Source organism: Pelophylax lessonae (assembly GCF_965119305.1).
Source record: "Pelophylax lessonae genome assembly, chromosome: 12".
Lineage (NCBI taxonomy): Eukaryota > Metazoa > Chordata > Amphibia > Anura > Ranidae > Pelophylax > Pelophylax lessonae.
The window spans coordinates 122,707,059-122,729,218 of NC_138779.1; the positions used below are offsets into that span (position 1 = coordinate 122,707,059).

Below are 22,160 nucleotides of genomic sequence, written 5' to 3' on the forward strand. Positions count from 1 at the left end.
GGGAGTAGTGTCCAAGGCTGCGTCACAGATAAACTGTAGCCCTTGTATAATCTGTTCCATCAAATCAGATGTCTCCTGGGGAATATCTTTTCCCCTAAGATCTTGGCGTACCATTTTCGCCCATTCCGTAAGTGTCTGGGAAACTAGACCAATAACAATTACTGGTCTAAAAGCTGACCCTATCAGAGAGAAGATGGTGCGGGACTCTGCTTCCATCTTTCGATCCACCGGATCCTTAAAGGACGAAGTGTCCTCCACTGGAATCCGAAACATTTAGGTACAGGAAAAGCCTTCATCGTCTTGATGGGCTTATTAGTACCAAAAGGAATCTCTGTTTCAGTTGCCTCTGCCGGTAAAGCCTCAAGTTTTAAGGTTTCCTGCACTGCCACAACTAGTGCGTCCACCAATGCTTCTTCCTGAATAATAGCAGGAGAAGAAGCGTCCTCCTCACTGTCTGAGGGGGCTTTACCTGGGATAACAGCCCTTGCAGAGGAACCTGCAACTGCCGTGACCCCCTCTGAATCTGAGTCAGAGGTGTCAGATGGTATAGGGGTAGGCGGGGGTCGCTTCCTTGACCCCCGTCCCTGACAGGCCGCCTCCACCCGAGCCACCATAGACTCCAAAATTGCTGTAAATGACTCTATACTCTGTGCACCGGCGGGTCCCGTGGCCCCCTCAAGGGAAACAGGTGGGGGAATATGTGTGGCAGGGTCCATGATAACTCCAGTTACTTCCTGGATAATATAATTCAAAAATAAAACTTTTCTTTTTTTTTTTTTTTTTTTTTTTTTCGACCCCCAGCGCCACAAAAGCCCCTTAGTGTTACCTGCTAGGGATCCCTATCGATCGAGAGAGAGAGAGATAGACCCCCAGGCTCACCACTTGATGCTCAGAGTTTAACTGCAACAGGTTACAGCGCTGTCTTAACAAACAGGAAGTCTTTTGGCTGGCTGCCCAGGAAGAAAGGAGGCGGCTCCGCCCCTCTGTACGCCTTCCGGCGCCTCCCCCAAGCTCCACGAGGTGTTTGGATCACCTCAAACATGGCCGCCCCCATGCTGGAGACACGAGGCTACGCCAAAATGGCGGCTCGTGCGATCCAGCAAAAAAAATGGCGGCGGCCCGTACTGAATAGCGGTGTGCTGCAGGGCACACAACACTCTCACTGCATGGGGATATGGCGTGGTTGGCGGTACCGGCCCTGGCGGACCGCATGGCCGTTCGGGAGGCCTGCTAATAGCTGGAGATCTGATTAGGAAGGCAGTCTACATGTCCGTGGCTTCTGACTGGTAGGTAGCTTATTCTTAACCCATAAGATTCCCAGAATGCCACAGATTACATCTTTAAAACATGTATACAATTAGATTGTCAGCTCCCAAACCAAGCCTCCTGGCTTTTTGCACACATAAAATCACACTCAAAGTAGGAGGATCTGTGTCATGTTGTAGGATAGAAAGGGACTCTATCTTACCATACAGAGAGGGGCCCGCGTTCACCACAAAACCCGTCAGGGGGAAAGGGGGAACATACTACTCACCATACCGGAACCAGGCGGGCACCAACTCCTGACAGTACCCCTCTCCACCGGGGCGGGAGGGCTGTCGACCGATACGGACGCCGTGACTCATGGTCTTTGGCGTTTCAGCGAGACGTTTAACTCGCGTGGACAGTCCTTTAATGGGACTTTGTCGCGGCCGACCCAGCGCGGAGCTATGGCCTGCACGCGCTCGTAGGCTGAACTGGGGTGACCACCGGATCTCAACATCCAGCCCGTCGCCCAGTTCAGCTTTCTTGCTTGAAGATCTCACAGGAACACTGGAGAAAAAAGCTGTCTAAAAAAATCCTTTAAGAAAAAATTCTTGCCAGGACCTAAGATCCCAGCAAGGTGTCTAGGTCCTTACTCCTAACTAGACAGAAAATAACTGATTTGCTGAGGCAGAGAGAGAGAGAGGATATACCCTCTGGGACTGCCCCTGGGGTGTGGCCAGAGCTTTTTAATTTCCTGTCTAGTCCTGCTCCTGTGGAGGCAACATAACCCGAAGGTGGTGTATCACCGAGGACTACGTCTGTCAATGAGCGCTAGAGAAAGTAGTGTTTAACACTGCTAGGGATACCCCCACCGCGCTGGCAGCACCACAGGGCCCAGCACAGAGCACTACCGCTGCATAGCAGGGAGAGAGAACCCTACAAAAGACTCACCACCACCGATCAGGCACTTACAGCCCCAAAGTAAATACACACCATGTGGCGATCGGGAAGAGAAAGATCCAGGAGTCAGCATTAGGGCATGAGGTGGGGCTCCTACCGCTGAATCACCGCCCATACAGCTCCAAAAACATGGCCACCACTAATTTCAATGAGAAACTTCAAGAAAATTACTGCCGAGGCTACTGCCGATCAGCAGTGCCATAAGGCTACAATAAAATGGTGACACCACGCAGCTCCCGGGGCACAGCCCCCCCTTAAAGGTTGATTGTCCGGTCACCGGTGGCATGCCTCCCTCCCCAACCCCCATGGCAAAATCAACACCCCAGACTGACCTAAAAGTTATGGTCACCCCATGGGAGGGGGAAAGGGAGGGGGGGGTGTGGGAAGATGGGGGTAACAATCCGCATAGGACCCCGGAAAGAGAAGGGGGGTGCTGCATGGTAAGGAGGGGGAACCCTGAGAGTTCGACCATCCCAGGGAGGTTCCTACATCCACCCCAAAAACCTCCAGGGTTATACGGGGACAGCTACTTACCATACCAGGAACAGGGTGGGCATCGCTCCTGACAAACCACAGCTCCATCGGAATGGAGGGGGGGGATGGGCTGTCGGCCAGAAGGATCGCTGCCACTCATGCCAAGGCCAGGTCATATCCGCCCTCGTGAGGCGTTTAACTTGCAGGCCAGCCCCCCGTCCAGTGAGGCTATGTCGCAGCCGACCTAGTGCTCGCTGAGGCCTGCGCGCGCTTGCTGGCTCGACTGGGGGGACCCTCTGGATCTAGATTATCCAGTCCATCACCCAGTTCGGCAGTTGATCGTAGATTCTCACAGGAACAAAATAACAAAGCTAGGAAAAAAATTTAATTTAAAAAGGAAAAAATTGCCATGACCAGAAATCCCAGCAAGGAACTAGGTCCTTACTCCTGACTAGGCAGAAAAAAAATGGAATGCCTATAGCGGAGAGTGGGAGTATACCCCCTGGGACTGCCCCATAGGCATAGTCAAGCTTTTTCCTGCCTAGTGTCCTACTCATGTAGGGGGCAGCATAACCCAACGGTCAAGAAGATGAGAAGCTGTGTCTGTCAATGAAATGGGATTTTTGACTTACCGTAAAATCCATTTCTTTGATGTTCATTGATGGACACAGCTACTGATCTTCTTAACCATTGGGTTATACTGCCCCCTAAAGGAGTAGGACACTAGGCAGAAAAAAAAGTCTGGCTATGCCTATGGGCAGTCCCAGGGGGTATACTCCCTCTCTCTGCTATTAGGTACTAAAAGCAGTGTCAGAAGAATTACAACTCCACAGAGGGGTGGGTGATGTGTCCGTCAATGAGAAATGTATTTTACGCCAAGTCAAAAATCCCATTTTCTCTCTCTCTTTCGTTCATTGACGGACACAGCTCCTGATCTTCATTACCATTGGGACGTCCCAAAAGCAGTGTTAAACATGAGGGGAGGGAACAGCAAAAAGAAATTCCCAAGGCTAACTATAGCCAACCAGGTAAACAGGAGCTGAACAATACACCCTCAAAGAGGACCAGGTCCTCTAAACAGCAGCCTGCAAAACCTTGCGGCCAAAGGAAGCGTCCGCAGATGCCAACACATCCACTTAATAGAACTTTGTAAAAGTGTACACCGACAATCAGGTGGCCGCCTTGCAAACCTGTGTCACTGACGCATGATGACGGAAGGCCCAGGAGGCAGTGAGTGACCGAGTAGAGTGCGCTTTGACAAGGAAAGGAGGAACCTGACCCCTGATGGAATAGGCCTGGATCAGCATCTATCTGATCCATCTGGAAATAGTCACAGAGGAAGCGGACAACCATTTCCGAGGTCCATCCTTGAGCACAAATAGGGAATGACCTCCTAAAAGACTCTGTAGCTGCCAGGTACACCCTCATTTCCCAGACCACATTCAAGGCACGCAAGGCAATTTCCTTTGGATGGTTTGGCCTGGGACACAGGGAAGGCAACACAATGTCTTCATTGAAAAAAAAAAAAAAAATCAGAGACAACCTTTGGAAGGAACAATGGACGGGGCAAAGAACCACCACCAAGTAAGGTGAACGACAGGATATCGCCACCAATTCCAACACCCTGTGCGCAAAGAGAAGAAGCCCCACCAAAAAGGCCACCTTCTGGGACAGCGTAAGCGGGGAATCTCCTGAAAATTCTCAAAAAAGGAGGTGTCTGGAGGACAGAGCACCAAATTGAGGTACGAAGGCGGTAACAGAGACCGCACAGGAGGAGCCAAGTGCCGAACTCCCTGAAGAAAAATACGCACCAGGGAGTGCGTGGCCAAGGACCATTGAAAGAAGACCGCTAAAGCTGACACCTGGCCCTTGATAGAACTTAAGGCCAGTTTCTGCTCAACCCCCCGTTGAAGCAAGGTCAAGGCATGGATGAACCATAAGAGACTCACACCACGCAATGTACGTCTTCTATGTACAATGGTAGATCTTTCTAGAAGTAGATATCTCAGCTTTTAACCACGTTGGAATCACCAACTCAGGCAAACTTTTATCCATCAGCACCTGGCGTTCAACAGCCAAGCTGTCAAAGCCAGTGACTGTTAAGCAGGATGGAAGAATGGTCCTTGGGACAACAGATCCTCCCTGAGAGGAAGTTTCCAAGAAATGTTGATGTCCAGCCGCACCAGATCGGCCTACCAAGCCCGGCGAGGCCAGTCCAGGGCCACCAAGATGACCGGAATCCCTTCTGCCTCTATCCTGTGTAGAAGTCTTGGCAGAAGCTTGAGAGGGGGGGGGGGAGGCGTAAATCAGACAATACTGACCCCACTGGGCCACCAGCGCGTCTGTGGCGTCCGCCAGAGGATTCCGTGACCGAGCCACAAAGCTCTGCACCTTTCTGTTGAGCCAGGACGCCAACAGATCCACCTCTAGGATGCCACCCGGAGACAACTGATGAAACGTCTCCGGATGAAGGGATCACTCCCCTTGGTTCAACGCCTGCTGACTGAGGTAATCCGCTTGCCAGTTTTCCACCCCGGGAATTTGTACGGCGGAGAGGGCTGGAACAAACTTTTCTGCCCACCTTAGAATCCCGGTTACCTCCAGAGCTGCCAGGACACTTCTTGTGCCCTACTGTGATTGACATAAGGCCGTGGCATTGTCCAATTGAATGCACACTGGACATCCTTGAAGACGATCGGTCCAATGTTCCAGGCACAGTCTGATCGCTCAGAGTTCCAAGACCATGATCGGTAGTCTGGACTCTATTGTCCAGATCCCCTGAGCAGAATTTATGCCGAGAACGCCCCCCCAGCCGGACAGGCTGGCATCCAGGGTAACCACTGTCTAATACAAGGGGAGCAAGGATTTGCCAAGCCAAAGCGCGGGAGAATGAAGCCACCATATCGGAGACTCTTTCGTTCCCCTGGTCAGCCGGATCTGGATTGTCCAGAGACTGCGGATTCTTTTCCCATTTGGCCAGAATCTCCCTCTGCAGGTACCTCTTATGGAACTGTGCAAACTGAACCGCCTCAAAAAAGGTAGACACCATTAGGCCCAGCACCCGCATGCAAGTCCAGAGGGATTACCATCTGCTGGACAGCAGGAGACAAATTACAACCATCAGTTTCTGGACTTTGTCCAGAGGAAGGAGCACTCTGGCTAAGGCCGAGTCCAGAATCATATCCAGATAGTTCAGCTTTGTGGACGAAACCAGAGCAGAGCAGACTTCTGAAAATCCAGAATCCAGCCAAACATCCTCAAGCTCGTATGGGGATTTCCAGGTTTTCCACCAGAGCAGTAGGAGACTCTGCTCAGAGAATGCTCAGAGAAAGAGGCCGGCCAAGAAGCCCAATACCACGATCCCCCATTGCGTAATAATGCTAGCACTGGGACCAACACTTTCGTGAAGACTCGAGAAGCGAGACCAAAGGGTAACGCCCCAAACTGATAATGCTCTTCTCCCATGGCAAAGTGGAGGAAGTGCTGGAGACCAACATAGAAGGTAAGCGTCCTTGATGTCGATGGAGGCAAGAAAATCCCCCTGATCCAGGGAACGGACTCCATTCTGAACTTCTGTACCCGCACAAAGCAGTTCAGCGCCTTGAGGTCCAGAATTTGACGCACCTTGCCTTTCTTCCTGGGGACTGTAAACAGGTTTGAATAAAACTCCTGAAAATTTTCAGAAGAGGGAACCAGGACCATCACCCTTTAAAGTAAAAGGTCTTGCACCGCCCCAAAAAGAGCCTGTAAGTGGACCAGGGAAAAGTCGCATGTTGAAAGGAAGAACCTTACCGGAGGGTAAGAACGAAACTCGATCTTGTAGCCAGACCGAATGACCTTGTGGACCCACCTGACTTGTATACAACCAGGGGAGTCCACGGGTCCGGGAACCAGGGAAGACGTCTCCCCGCCCCAGATACGGGTGAGGGCGCACCTCCATGCTGAAGGAGCCTTGTCCGTGGGTCTGGAGAAGCCCGCTCTTGACTGGTCAGAACAAGTTCTCTTGGATCTTCCAGACCACTGCCGAAAAAGAGAGCCGAGCCACATCCAAAGAGACATCACAGATAAACTGCAGTCCCTGGACTTGCTGGTCTGCCAGCTTAGCAAAGGCAGGGGGGAGCTACTCCCCCTCCAGGTCACAGCGCAAAAGTCTAGCCCATTCAGTCAGTCTTACCTGGGACACCAAGTACCAGAGTCAGTGCATTCATGGATGAATGGGACACGGAGGGCCATGCAGCCTCAGAGAGGGGATCAGGTGGAGAGATGTGCTCCAAAGACTTCATGAGTCACCAGGGGATACCACAAAAAAGTGTAAAACACTGCTAAGGAACAATCCCTACCACTCTGGCAGCCCATCCCGGCTGCCAGCCACAGAGCACCAATCCACAGTATAGAGGGAGAGGACCCCACCAGACTCACCACCCCACAGAAACCAGGCACCGTAGCTACCAGGAGAATCTGCAATATACGAATGGCGATTAGGAAATGAAAAGATCCAGGAGTCAGCACCAGGGGATGAGGAGGGGCTCCCACTGCCGGAATCACTGCGAAGAGGGCTCCACTGTCATGGCCCCCGCTATTTTCAATGCCAAACAACCGAAAAATGGCCACTGGCACTTTTTTGCCTTGCCCATTGGGCACAGAGGATGTTATTCCTGTGCATGCCCAATGGAGTTACATGTCAGTATCCGGCTCCATTTCTGGCATCTGTAGGGTGCAAGTATACCATACTACACATGTACTACAGCCATTGTACAGTTTTGAAAAAATTGCTGGTTTTGAACCTTTAAATTAATTACAAGGGTGACATTTTATTTGATCAAATCCTTGGAACAAACCAAGCTGGGGAAAAGAAGAGGATCAATTATATACAACATGCCCAATTCTGGCTTACCTTTCTTTAGCCATGCTCTCACATCTTCTTGCCGCGTGTAGATTGCCTCCCTGGCTTCAGAGCAGATGTTGTGAAGATGGGAGCTCAGCTGGATACCTTTTGTAAAGTTTACTGCTACCTCCATCTGCAAAATCTCAGTCCCTCTCATCTCCTCTGCCTGACGGACCGTGTTGGGATTTTTCTGTGAAACAAACATCAGTTCCAATGAGCGATTTGCAACACTGAACCAAAGTAAACCAGCGAGGACAAAAATATGGTAACTGACTTATTTTAAAGCTGAACTCCAGGCAAAGGGCTAAATACATATAGATGACACAGTACATATAAAAAGGAGGCATTTTACCTGTCAATAGACATGTATATTTGTTTTATCCTCTAATTTACACAGCTTTGCCACACAGCCTAGTCCTGCCTGACATGGCATAAGACCTGACTTTTCTCTGCTGCTTTTATGTAACACTTAGGCCCTTTTCACACTTGTATGACTTGTCCTGCGACTTGGGACTGCAAAGTCGCATGACAAGTCGTACTCCATGATTTCCAATGAGTACCGTTCATATATGTGCCACTTCAAGTCACAGCGACTTCAAAGTAGTCCCTATACTACTTTGGTCCAACTTTGATGCGACTTCAGGTCCATAGATCTCAAGATTACATGGGCATTGCTTTAAGTCCAGTCAAAGTTGCACGACTTTTAAGGTCGCACGAACGTGAAAGGGGCCTTACAGATCTGGTTTCTTCCCCAGTCTGGACAGTAAGAGGAGAAGTAGCACAGCAGGAAGGTGGTGTGAACTGACAGGTCCATGTCTCATAGCAAACTCATCTGGATGTGCTTCCTGCTTGGCATTGTCCTGGATGCCATTTGGTCTACATTTACACCTTGATTCTACCATGCATTCATAGTAGTGATACAGTGCTATTACCTTTTTGCCACTACTGCGCATGCACTAGATATTGGCATCACTTTGGCTTATCCCAAGCATCTACACTCCCCCAGAGTGGACCTGTCATTTAGTGGCAGGCCTGCTGATCTCCTCTAATCTGCAGCATTCCCATCATATGACCTATCTACTGGTGAAAACTGCAAATAAGTTATTAGTGATGGGAGACTCTGTGCCGGAAGTCAACTGTTGGTAAGTGCAAGGATCCCTGGATACTAGAGGAGATCATCAATCCGGTCATTAAAGTGATTGTAAATGATCACCTTGTATAAACAACCCATTCAGTTTAAAATTGAAATGAAAGTCAAAAACATTTTTGTATAGATATAAAAAAAAAAAAAAAAAACACATTATAAATACCTTTTTTCTTAAAAGTGATCACATTCCCTTTGCTCTCAGCTGAATAACAGCTGTGGAGGAGGAGAAGCAGCAGCACCCTGAGCTTCCCAGTGAATGGCTGTGAAGTGGGGGCGTATCAGGACAAGTCTGAGCATTGGAGGAGAGAACAACAAGTTTCCTGCATAGCTAGAGAACGGTGTGTTTTCCTGCTTAGTGTGGTTGTGTGTATTGCTTCCTATGCATGTACAGTAGAACCCAATAAAGCTCTATGGCACCAGGAGAGAGATCAGTGTCCAGGCCCTATAGAAGTCGAAGGCTTATACTGTACATGTGCATGAAGTGAGAAAAAGTTGATGCACTGTCTTTAGGTAAACATTGTGGAAGAACACTGGTGAACTCTGTACCAGAACTGCTGAATCATAGAAAAACTGAGGAAACACTTTGTAAGTTTCATTAACCCAGGGCTCGACAAACTCCAGGCGCCAGGTCGCATTGGTGACTAGAATTAGTGGCCTGGCGCCTGGGTTACCCTGCGGCAGGTGTCTTATCGCCAGACATCCTAAATCTCCTGTGATGTGCAGTCTCCTGCGAGGTGCAAGAGTCTACCGCATGCAGGCGGCGGCTTCCTGACAACCGCAAGTGCCACGCCTGCATGCGGGAGACTCCTGAACCTTCTAAGAGACTTGGGATGTCTGGCGGCAGAATGGTTTCTGTCAGCTGTAACAGAATGGAGCTGATGCTTCCTGTGTAGTTCCGGCTCTGTCCCGTCACAGGCGGAGTGATATTGAATGCACTCCACCTGTGAGAGAAGAGATACAGGAAGCAGATACAGGAAGCATCGGATCTGTATGCTTCCTCCAGTGCCTCACCTTACGCTCTGTTGTCTGTCATGAGTCTCAGGAGCCAGAATTTCCAGCGAGCAGTACCCACAGAAGTACCAGCCAGCAGTACCCGCCAGCAGTACCAGCCAGCAGTACCCACCAGCAGTACCAGCCAGCAGTACCCACCAGCAGTACCAGCCAGCAGTAAGTCACATGTGCTAGGGGTGCAACTAACCCCCAGCACAAAATTATAAATATCCAAGCATGTGCAGTGCTTCCAACTCCTACCACCATGACCACTTAAAATCACTGAAGAGGTCATGGCGGCTGGAGTGTTACTTTAATATCTCTCAGAAGTAGTAAACCAAGTATACACGGGTCAAATGCTGGGCAACATCAACCGATTCATTAAAAACTGGCCGCCATTGGGCCGTGTGCATGGCAGCCAGACCTACAGAAGCTGGCCATTCGGCATGCGTGAAAAAGAACTGGCTTCTAACTTTTTTAGCTGGCTCCTAGATTTCAAGCAAATTTGTCAAGCCCTGCATTAACCTTTAAAGTTAAACTAAACACACGCTGTTTAATATACATTGTCCCTTCTATTTCTGTATGTGGCTGATGGCACTGTAAAAATTTTCATTAAATAACTTTCAAGTACCTTTTTCCTAATTGATATACAGCTAATACATGATCCAGATCTTTCCCAGGCTGTCTGCAGGGAAACATAAGCAGGAGGAGCTTCTAGTCCTCTGCTGCTGGTCACATGTTCAGAATAAAAATTAAAAAAAAGCCTTTGGAATATAAAGAAAAAATAAATAATATCAATAAATGGTTTTAAGTTGGCATACAAATATATATTTGAAATCAAATATTTATTATTTTGTGGAAAGAACATGGTGTGGGCAGATTTATGCCAGCCACAGGCTGGGTCACGCCCTTCAAGCCTGTGTTTTAGAATAAGAGGGAGGTGAAGCCACCATTAGCCTATAAGCAATATCCCACCTCAATTGTGTTTAGCTGGTTGGTGGGCATAGAGGAGCAGCGAGGGAGTGAGCGCTCATTTACCACTGCGTATACACTCACATGTGTGACTCCATAGTCACATGGGCAGCTCAGATGTTACAGGAAGGAAATGCTCAGCATAGCACTAGAAACTGAGCATGTGCAGAGTTGCCACCACAGCTGCAAAATCCAACTCAATTGGGTACATGAACAGAAGGGGGACATACTGAGCAGCAGATTCAACCAGGTTTTTTGCAGAATACAGAAAATAAATCTCCTCATAATGACTGAACACCATGTAATACATCATTTGTTGATCGTTTTTTTTTTTTATGAAGTGGGTTTAATGACACGTTAAGTTCAATTCAATCATAAGGCAATTTTAAAGGTTTTTTCAATATATTGCATGATGATTTTATTAACAAAAAGCCTCAAAACGTATTAATCCCTGAACTGCTTTTCTACAGATTTGTGAAAATCTTAAACATAACCTAGCAGCTGAGAATTAATAAACAGGTAATTTCCTAAATTTAAAATTTCACACTTTGGGCTTCACAATTTAAAGTTGAACCCAGGCAAAAAGAGAATTTAAATACATTTTTCTAAAGCTGCAAAGGATATAAATCCACTCTGAGCACCAAATGCTTTTGTAAACCCAGATATATCTTTGTGCTGTATATGGCCTGTACAGACAGCAGAGCTGTGGGAGGGACCCAGGAAGCCCAATCCATTACATGCTGGCTGTAGACAACTACAGGAGGGGGTGGGTACAAGACCAGTCACCCTGCACAAGGAGAGAGAAACGGGAGCGACAGGTCTTTATAACGAAAATATTGCACAAAAGGCAAACTACAAGAGTTGATTAAGCACAGATCTGTTGGAAACAGACCGAATATTCAAGTAGGAATTCACAGCCACTTCTGTTTAAAGTATATTTAAAGGCAGAACTTTTTTTTAAATGTTTGGATAGAGAGATTAGAACACCAATCATTTACTGTGGTCTATGTCCCTGTTCGGGAGATTCAGCCTCTTTATTTGTTGTGTTTACCATTACCACTGAAAGTGAAATAAAATCCCGCATTTGGGGTGTCACTAGAACAGGACTAGGGGGGAAATCTTCCAATGGGGACACTTGTTCTAGTGCCCCCGATAACCAGGAATTCCCTCACTTTGGAGTGATTTCCACTCACTTCCTGTTTTCGCTAAGGGATAGGAAGTGAAGGACAATCTCCCCAATGGGACACAGATGGCAAAAAAAAAAAAAAAAAAAAATCTGACAGGGGTTATAACCCTCTCTCACTCTATCCAAATACTTTAAACACTTGTTAAGCCCAGATTTTAGCTTTGAAGTGATTTTCAGAATTGATTTTGATGCTCAGGTACCTACAAATGTCCATAAGGTTTTTATACTGCAAAAGGGGTTTTTATTGGTTGCTCTTGATGACAAGAACAACAGTTTCTTCAGATTTTTAGAATATTATATGTTACTTTGTGTTCCAATTGCCATTTACACCACACATCTATTGTCTTTTAAAGCAGGCCTCGACAAAACCCGGGCGCCAGGTCGCATTTGCGACTAGAATTAGCGACCTGGCGCCTGGGGGTGCCCTGCAGAGGGTGTCCTGTCATTTTTGTATGGACTTCCGCGCACGGAGTGCACGGACTTCCGGGCCGTCCGAAAATTGAGGCCCCGGCTTTTCGGCCTACTTGAGATGAGGCTTCCAATGGGGAACTGGCGCCCTCTTGTGGTGACCGGGAGTAATGACTGTTGTAATTACTGTTTCCACTGTTTGTTCACAATGCATTACCATCTCCCTGTCCAGTTTGTTACCTTTGACAGGGAGTGTGGTTATTATTAATTTAAATTTTTTTTTTAATGTAAAAACTAAATAATATTTTTTTCTTTTTTTTTTTTAATTATTAAAAAAATATATATATATTTTTTCCAATTATTATTATAAAAAAATGTTATATATATTAATCTTTTTTTTTTTTTTTTCTCATCGCCATGCCACAGCCGAAGGCCCCTTTCACACGGGCTGTCTGATCAGGTCCGCCTGTCAGTTTTTCAGGCAGACCTGATCGGACCCTTCATTCTCCTCTATGGAGCAGTAATCTGCCGCCATCTGATCCTGTCCGCCAAAAGCAGACGGATGGTGGTTCTATTTTCTATCCATCCCGTGGATCGGATCAGATGGCATCGGATGGAAAGAGACAGACAGTCTGTTTTCATCCAATTGCGCTAGAGGAGAGTGGGGTTCTAGTCGTATTTATGTGTAAATTTAGTATCCGTTTTATTAAATAAAGCTTGGTTGTTAGTTTAAAAAAAAAAACTGGCTCCTAACTTTTTTAGCTGGCTCCTAGATTTCAGGAAAATTTGTCAAGCCCTGTTTTAAAGGATAACTTCGCCTTTAGGAACATGTTACATGATTCACCTATTTTTAGGGTGGAACATTTACCATGTTCCCAACACTGCAGCCGCTCTCCCCCACCACCCCCCCAAAACAGCATGGGGAGAAGTTTCCTGTACTAGCTGTCACTTTTTGAAATCAGCTCGGCTGTGTGGGGCTCCAATGCAGCCTAGTGTGAACCAGCCCTTACATTGACAAAAAACACAATAAATCTTTGGCCATTTTAAACAACATTATTATAACTGAAAACAAAAAACTTTTTTAAACCAAAGGTTTCATAGAACAAGTTTTCAACAGAAAACGCATAAAATGAATAAAATAATAACATGGTAGCAAAACAAAATGACGATTTCGTTAGCCTTTCATGACAACTCTATTGTTCTAAAACGTTCAATGTTAAATATAAGAACTAGTTCCTAAAAGTGTGAATTGAGGGTGAATCTCTGGTGAACAAATTAGTAAGTAGACCCCTATATGTTAAATAACTAGATCATTGCTAGGACATATTGTCTTAAGACTTGAAATTTACTAAAGAACAACACTCTATTTCTGAGTAACAATAGCACAGTAAGTATTTCTCTTTTAGCCAACACAGGAAATGCCTGTAATTCTTTATTCAGCTTAAGAATGTTCCAATATTGGAGGACTCTTGTGTATTCCATGTGAAGCACCGCAGTTCTCAGACAGCTCTGCATTAACCGTTTTATCTTTGCTAAACATAAATGAATGGCTTTCACTACCCTGGTGTCATGCAGATTGTAATTGGAGAACGGCTATCCCACAGAAGGTTACCTTTGTATGCAGGCTTTTTCTATGTGCCATGATGTTTTTTATTTTATTACTCCTGCACCCTTTTGGGGTATGTGAGGTTGAACGCCAAGAAACTGACAGGGACACGTCAATCTCATCCAGGAAAAAAAAAAAAAAAAAAGGCCTAAACCCACTTTGATTGAGTATAGTATAAACACATATACAGTATCTCACAAAAGTGAGAACACCCCTCACATTTATGTAGATATTTTATTATATCTTTTCATGGGACAACACTGAAGAAATGACACTTTGCCACAATGTAAATTAGTGAGTGTACAGCTTGTATAACAGTGTAAACTTGCTTTCCCCTCAAAATAACTCAACACACAGCCATTATTGTCTAAACCGTTGGCAACAAAAGTGAGTACACCTCTAAGTAAAAATGTCCAAATTTGGCCCAAAGTGTTAATATTTTGTGTGGCCGCCATTATTTTCCAGCACTGCCTTAACCCTCTTGGGCATAGAGTTCATTAGACCTTCACAGGTTGCCACTGGAACCCTCTTCCACTCCTCCATGAAAACATCACAGAGCTGGTGGAAGAGACCTGGTGCTCCTTCACCTTCCATTTGAGTATGCCCCACAGATGCTCAATAGGGTTTAGGTCTGAAAACATGTTTGGCCAGTCCATCACCTTTACCCCCAGTTTCTTTAGCAAGGCAGTGGTCGTCTTGGAGGTGTGTTTGGGGTCGATATGTTGGAATACTGCCTTGCGGCCCAGTCTCCAAAGGGAGGGGGATCATGCTCTGCTTCAGTATGTCACAGTACATGTTGGCATTCATGGTTCCCTCAATGAACTGTAGCTCCCCAGTGGCGGCAGCACTCATGCTGCCCAAGACCATGACACTCCCACCACCATGCTTGACTGTAGGCAAGACACACTTGTGTTTGTACTCCTCACCTGGTTGCCACCACACACGTTTGACACCATCTGAACCAAATGAGTTTATCTTGGTCTCCTAAGACCACAGGACACGGTTGCAGTAATCCATGTCCTTAGTCTGCTTGTCCTCAGCAAACAGTTTTTGAGCTTTGTGTATCATCTTTTGATGAGGCTTCCTTCTTGGACGACATCCATGCAAACCAACTTGATGCAGTGTGTGGCGTATGGTCTGGGCACTGACAGGCTGACCCCACACCCCTTCAACCTCTGCAACAATGCTGGCAGCACTTATATGTCTATTTCCAAAAGACAACCTCTGGATATGATGCTGAGCATGTGCACTCAACTTCTTTGGTCGACCATGACGAGGCCTGTCCTGAGTGGAACCTGTCCTGTTAAACCGTTGTATGGTCTTGGCTACCGTGCAGTTTCAGGGTCTTCGGCAATCTTCCTATAGCCTAGGCCATCTTTAAGTAGAGCGACATTTCTTTTTTTCAGATCCTCAAAGAGTTCTTTGCTTTGAGGTGCCATGTTGAATTTCCAGTGACCAGTAAGAGAGAGAGCGATAACACCAAATTTAACACACCTGCTCCCCATTCATACCTGAGACCTTGTAACACTAACGGGTCATATGACACTGGGGAGGGAAAATAGGTAAATGGGCCCTCACTTTTGTTGCCAGCGGTTTAGACATTAATGGCTGTGTCTGGAGTTATTTTTGAGGGGACAGCAAATGTACACCGTTATACAAGCTGTACACTCGCTACTTTACATTGTAGCAAAGTGCATTTCTTAAATGTTGTCACATGAAAAGATATACCGTATTTATCAGTGTATAACACGCACCTAAATTTTAGGAGAAAAATTTCAGGAAAAAAGCTCAAATTTAAAATAAACCGCTTTGAACTCAGAACATTTTTTTTTTTTAAATCAAATGCAGTCTCACCAGTGCCCATGAATGCAGCCTCATCAGCGCAGTGCCACGAATGCAGCCTCGCCAGCTCAGTGTCCATGAATGCAGCCTCGCCAGCGCAGTGTCCATGAATGCAGCCTCGCCAGCGCAGTGTCCATGAATGCAGCCTCGCCCGCGAAGTGGCCATCAATGCAGCATCGCCAGCGCAGTGTCCATCAATGCAGCCTCGCCAGCGCAGTGTCCATCAATGCAGCCTCGCCAGCGCAGTGTCCATCAATGCAGCCTCGCCAGCGCAGTGTCCATCAATGCAGCCTCGCCAGCGCAGTGTCCATCAATGCAGCCTCGCCAGCGTCAGTGACACTATCCAAATCAATTTTAAAAAAGGCCAGAAAGCAGCACCAAGAGATAGAAGGGGCGGGCCGGGCCGAGGAGAAGGGAGGACAAGCTATCGCTGTCATCGGAAGTCCCGGCGCCTATGATAAGACGTCGGCATAGGAGGTGGGACTTCCGATGACAGCTCGACTTTCCTTCTCCTCGGCCCGGCCCGCCCCCTTCTACCTCCCGACTTCCTGGCCTTTTTTTTTTTATATCGGACGGTTGCTTTTCTTCCATTTTTAGGAGGAAAAAGTGTGTGTTAAACGCCGATAAATACGGTAATAAAATATTTACAAAAATGTGAGGGGTGTACTAGTTTTTGTGAGATACTGTATAGATCTATCTATCTATATATATATATATATATATATATATATATATAGACCGATATGTTTTTTTTCAGGGCCAATACCGATATTTTGTATAACGTATCGGACATTATGGGCCGATATTTTGTACATTTAAAGTTTTGCAAAATAAAGACAATTTTTGACACAGATCTGGTACTGAACATGTTCATTTCTGTTTAATGCTTAATGGCTGGCACCCTGTGGTGGCTGGCTGGCACCCTGTGGTGGGTGGGTGGCTGGCTGGCACCCTGTGGTGGGTGGGTGGCTGGCACAGGGTCTGTGGGTGGCTAGCTGGTGCAGGGCCTGTGGGCAGCTGGCTGGTACAGTGCCTGTGGCTGACTGGTACAGGGCCTGTGGGTGGCTGGCACCCTGTGGTGGGTGGCTGGTACAGGGGCTGTGGGTGGCTGGCTGGTACAGGGCCTATGGATGTGGGTGGCTGGCTGGTACAGGGCCTGTGGATGTGGGTGGCTGGCTGGCACCGGGCTGCTGTGTGTGGGTGTATGGCTGTGATACACTCCGAGTGTAGAATGACCTCACAAAAATATCGGCCAGTTCCGGGGCCGATACCGATATATCGGGGAAAGTGCATATCGGCCCCCGATATATCGGCCTTGATAAAATCGGTCCATCCCTTTTATATATATATATATATACACACACATATATACACACACACACACCCCCCAATTCCAAAATTGTTGGGACACTGTACAACTTGTGAGTAAAAAAGGAATGGACTAATTTACAAATCACATAAACTTATATTTAATTCACAATAGAATATAGATAACATATCAAATGTTGTAAGTAGTGAGTCATTTTGAAATGTCATGCCAAATATTGGCTCATTTTGGATTTCATGAGAGCTTCACATTCCAAAAAAAGTTGGGACAGGTAGTAATAAGAGGCCGGAAAAGTTAAATGTACATATAAGGAACAGCTGGAGGACCAATTTGCAACTTATTAGGTCAATTGGCAACATGCAGTATAAAAAGAGCCTCTCAGAGTGGCAGTGTCTCTCAGAAGTCAAGATGGGCAGAGGATCAACAATTCCCTCAATGCTGCGGTGAAAAAATAGTGGAGCAATATCAGAAAGGAGTTTCTCAGAGAAACATTGCAAAGAGTTTGAAGTTATCATCATCTACAGTGCATAATATCATCCAAAGATTTGAAGAATCTGGAACAATCTCTCTGCGTAAGGGTCAAGGCCAGAAAACCATACTGGATGCCCATGATATTCGGGCCCTTAGCCGCCACTGCATCACATACAGGAATGCTACTGTAATGGAAATCACAACATGGGCTCAGGAATACTTCTAGAAAACATTGTCGATGAACACAATCCACTGTGCCATTGGCCGTTGCCAGCTAAAATTCTATAGGCCAAAAAAGAAGCCATATCTAAACATGATCCAGAAGCGCAGGCGTTTTCTCTGGGGCAAGGCTCATTTAAAATGGACTGTGGCAAAGTGGAAAATTGTTCTGTGGTCAGACGAATCAAAATTTGAAGCGCTTTTTGGAAAACTGGGACGCCATGTCATCCGGACTAAAGAGGATAAGGACAACTCAAGTTGTTTTCAGCACTCAGTTCAAAAGCCTGCATCTCTGATGGTATGGGGTTGCATGAGTGCGTGTGGCATGGGCTTCTTACACATCTGGAAAGGCACCATCAATGCTGAAAGGTATATCCAAGTTCTAGAACAACATATGCTCCCATCCAGGCGTCGTCTCTTTCAGGGAAGACCTTGCATTTTCTAACATGACAATGCCAGACCACATACTGCATCAATTACAACATCATGGCTGCGTAGAAGAAGGATCCGGGTACTGAAATGGCCAGCCTGCAGTCCAGATCTTTCACCCATAGAAAACATTTGGCGCATCATAAAGAGGAAGATGCGACAAAGAAGACCTAAGACAGTTGAGCAACTAGAAGCCTGTATTAGTTGCTCAACTGGGGCAACATTCCTATTCCTAAACTTGAGTAACTTGTCTCCTCAGTCCCCAGACGTTTGCAGACTGTTATAAAAAGAAGAGGGAATGCCACAGTGGTAAATATGGCCTTGTCCCAACTTTGTTGAGATGTGTTGATGCCATGAAATTTAAAATCAACCTATTTTTACCTTAAAATTATACATTTTCTCAGTTTAAACATTTGATATGTGATCAATGTTATATTCTGAATACAATTTTGAAATTTGAAACTTCCACATCATTGCATTCTGTTTTTATTTACAATGTGTACAGGGTCCCAACTTTTTTGGAATCAGGCTTGGGTATACACACACACACACACACACACACGTGTATGTATGTACATGTACAGCTGTTTAGATGCTTTAATTGTTGATTATGCTTTTATTCTTGCTCGTAAATTAGGATTAATTTTAATCCAATTTAGCTGTTCATTGAATATTTACAATTTAGGTGTACAGTTCAATAAAAAAAAAAAGTCTACTGTTTTGGATAGAGTAGGATAGGGTTAAACCTGACAGGTTTGTTTGTAGTCACTGTCCCATAAGTGAAAAATCCCCTTTCATTTCTGTCTAGGGAACAGGAAGTGAGAGGAAATCTCTCCTAAATGAAGGGAAATCCTTCCAGACAGTTAACACAGGAACAAGTGTACCCACTAAGATTTTTCCATCATTACTGTTCTAGCAACAAAATGTAACGTTTTGGACTTGTCACCACTTTGTTCCAGTAACAATGGTTATCAGGACAAAACAGATTTCCCCAGGATTTCACAACTTTTCCACTCGATCCAAAAAACAAAAATTAATTGATCAGGTTATACGCCGTTTAGTATATGGATTTGATTAACCACTTGACCTTCGGTAGATTTGCCCCCCTTTCAATACCAGGCCTTTTTTTTTTGCGATACGGCACTGTGTTACTTTAACTGACAAGTGCCTGGTCATGCAACGCTGTACCCAAAATAAAGTATTTTTTTCCCCACAAATATGGCTTTCTTTTGGTGAGATTTGATCACCACTGCAGGTTTTTTTTTTTTCTTTTTGGCGTTGTAAATAAAAAAAAAAAACGACAATTTTGAAAACAATTTAATTTTTTTTGAATTTCTGATAAAAAAGATCACAAAAAAATCTGAATCTAAAAATCAGTCACCCCTCCCCCCCCCCCCCTCTGTCAGGATGGAGCTCTGTATTGTTTACATATGCAGAGCTCTATCCAGCCTTCTCCTTGGCAATCAACGGGTGCAGTGAGAAATCAGTTCGCCAGCATCCGCTGATTGGTTCTGCTGTGACTAACCCCTACCCGGAAGTGCAGAGTCATGTATATACGCAATTCTGCCCAAAGCGGCCACCCTGTAGCAGTAAATCTGCTATAGGGCTGTCAGGAAGCTGTTGATTATTTTGCTTGTTTGATGTATTTATAGTTTTACCATAAATAGCTTTGACAACTAAAAACTCAATATACATGTTTAACATTAACTGTGCTCTGACAGTGGTGAAAGGTGAGGGTCAGATGTTGTTCAACATCTAATAATATATGAATATCAAGTTCATTAAGTGTTGGGCCTTGAACAGCCACAGAACGGCGCTTTGCAGCTTAAGTGTACATGAAAAAAATTGTATGTAGCCGTTTGCCTCGAGGTCAACCTTAACCTTTTGTTCTTAGGTATGCAGACATGGGATTCTCTACTTCCTTATGAACAGCAGAGTGCAAAATACTTTTTTTTTTTTTTTAGTAAGATACTTCCCCAAGTGAATCAGTACCATTCGGCATTTTTAACTCTAATGCTAATGTTGGATTAAAAAAACAACCCTGAAAAGCAAACATTTTCATGGACAAAAAAGGCAAAATGCCTCTAACGGCGCCTTTACACTGGTCGCTTCATTAAGCGGGGGTTCACACTTATGCAAATTGGATGTGGGTTTTCCCCGCATCCAATTCGCATGACATGAGAGTGTGACCGGCTCTCAATGAAGCTGGTTTACACAGCTCTGGGTCGGCAGCGGGCCGCACTGGAAAAGGATCCTGTGTATTTTTGGCTCAGTTTCAGGTCCGAATTCAGGCAAAAATTCGGACCTATTCGCACCTGAAACTGAGAACGGTTGCACAGAGCTGGTAAGTATAGGCATGTTTGTTATTTTTTTAAAAAATAAGGGTTTACAACCCCTTTAAGCTCTGGGGGTGGAGTGAAATGTGTTGGAGGCATGGCTTGGTTGGAGCTCGGGCTGAGGCTGGTCTTGAAGTGATGTGTGGCGCATGGGACCATTTTTGGTCTCTTGTATCATTGGAGCTGGGATAAGCTTTGTCCTTTCAAGCAAGTGTAGTACAGGAGAGGACCCAGCTGGAGCCTTGAGAAGCACCCTTTTTTTGTTTTAGATCAATGATCATTACCTTGTAATCTGCCAGACTTCTGCTTATCAGCTTTCCTTATGGTTAGTGCTTTTTATGTGTGGCCCAAGACAATTACTCTTCTTCCAATGTGGCCCAGAAAGGTCAAAAGTTTGGACTGTTTTAGCTGAACAGAGTAAGTACCATACTCTTCCTGTACAGCTCTAGTTCATTTTGGGAATGATATACAGTAGGCTGTGCTTATGAGATAGGAAATTTGGTGCGTCAAATGAAATCACAAGGACATTTATCTTTTTAGTTTTTCGTGTTGTATTACCTGTCTCAGCTTGGCCATAGATTCGCTGGGGATAATTTCATTGCTTTGTAGTTGGGTGATAAAACACAGACCCTGAAACTGGCTCTGTCCTCTCTCCAGCTCTCCCAATATCAAGATCCGGAAAATCTTCACATCCTGAAGAAGGGGAAAAAAGTATTGAGACTTGATCCAATTTTCCAATCCAAAAAAAAATAAAAAAAATACAATACCACATTACAAAAACAGGTCTATGGTTCTTGAAAGTAATATATGCTATTTTAACCACTTAAGCCCCGGAAGATTTTACCCCCATTCCGACCAGGGGGTATTTTGCGATTCGGCACTGCGTGAATTTAACGCACAATTGCGCGGTCGTGCGACGCTGTACCTAAACGAATTTGACGTCCTTTTTTTCCCACAAACAGAGCTTTCTTTTGGTGGTATTTGATCACCTGTGCGATTTTTTGATCACGCGCTATAAACAAAAAAAGAGCGTCAATTTTGCAAAAATAGCAATATTTTTCACATTTTTTTATATGAAATTCCCCCAAAAAAAAATGTAAAAATCAAAATTTTTAAAAATTTTCGGCCAATTTATTTTATGCTACCTATGTTTGGTAAAAAAAATCGCAAAAAGCGTATTTTGATTGGTTTGCGCAAAAGTTATCGCGTTTACTAACAAAGGGAAAGATTTTTGTCATTTTTGTTGTTTTTTTTTTTAACGCGTAATGGCGGCGATCTGCGATTTTTTTTGCGGTACTGCGACATTGCGGCGGACAGATCGGACCCTTGACTGACATTTTTGACACTTTTGGGGTTACCAGTGACATTTCTACAGTAATCAGTGCTATATATATGCACTGTTACTGTAAAAATACACTGGTAGTGAAGGGGTTAACTTTATTTGGAAGGGAGGGGCTGTGTGTGTCCCTAGGGGCGTGGTTTCTACTGTGATTGGCTGTGGCTCTAGCTGTAAAGACACTGATCAACGGATCTACATACCAGATCCGTTTTATCAGTGTCTTTGCAGCGAAGAGAATGACAGGCAGTTTGTTTACACAAGCTGCCTGACATTCTCCCTCTCCCCCGCCGATCGCCGAGTGACCGGCGGACATCGGGTCCGCTG

The 22,160-nt window shown here is 45.4% G+C and overlaps 1 protein-coding gene across 1 annotated transcript in view; it reads right to left on the minus strand.

Moving 5' to 3' along the window:
• OAF (out at first homolog) overlaps window positions 1-22,160 on the minus strand; it is a 110,068-nt gene that overhangs the window by 14,217 nt on the left and 73,691 nt on the right. The window contains exons 3-4 of the mRNA XM_082273890.1: window positions 21,056-21,190; window positions 7,574-7,754 (exon numbers count right to left, since the gene is read on the minus strand). Coding sequence (XP_082130016.1) covers window positions 7,574-7,754; window positions 21,056-21,190 — 316 coding nt within the window. The remainder of the gene's footprint in view (window positions 1-7,573; window positions 7,755-21,055; window positions 21,191-22,160) is intronic.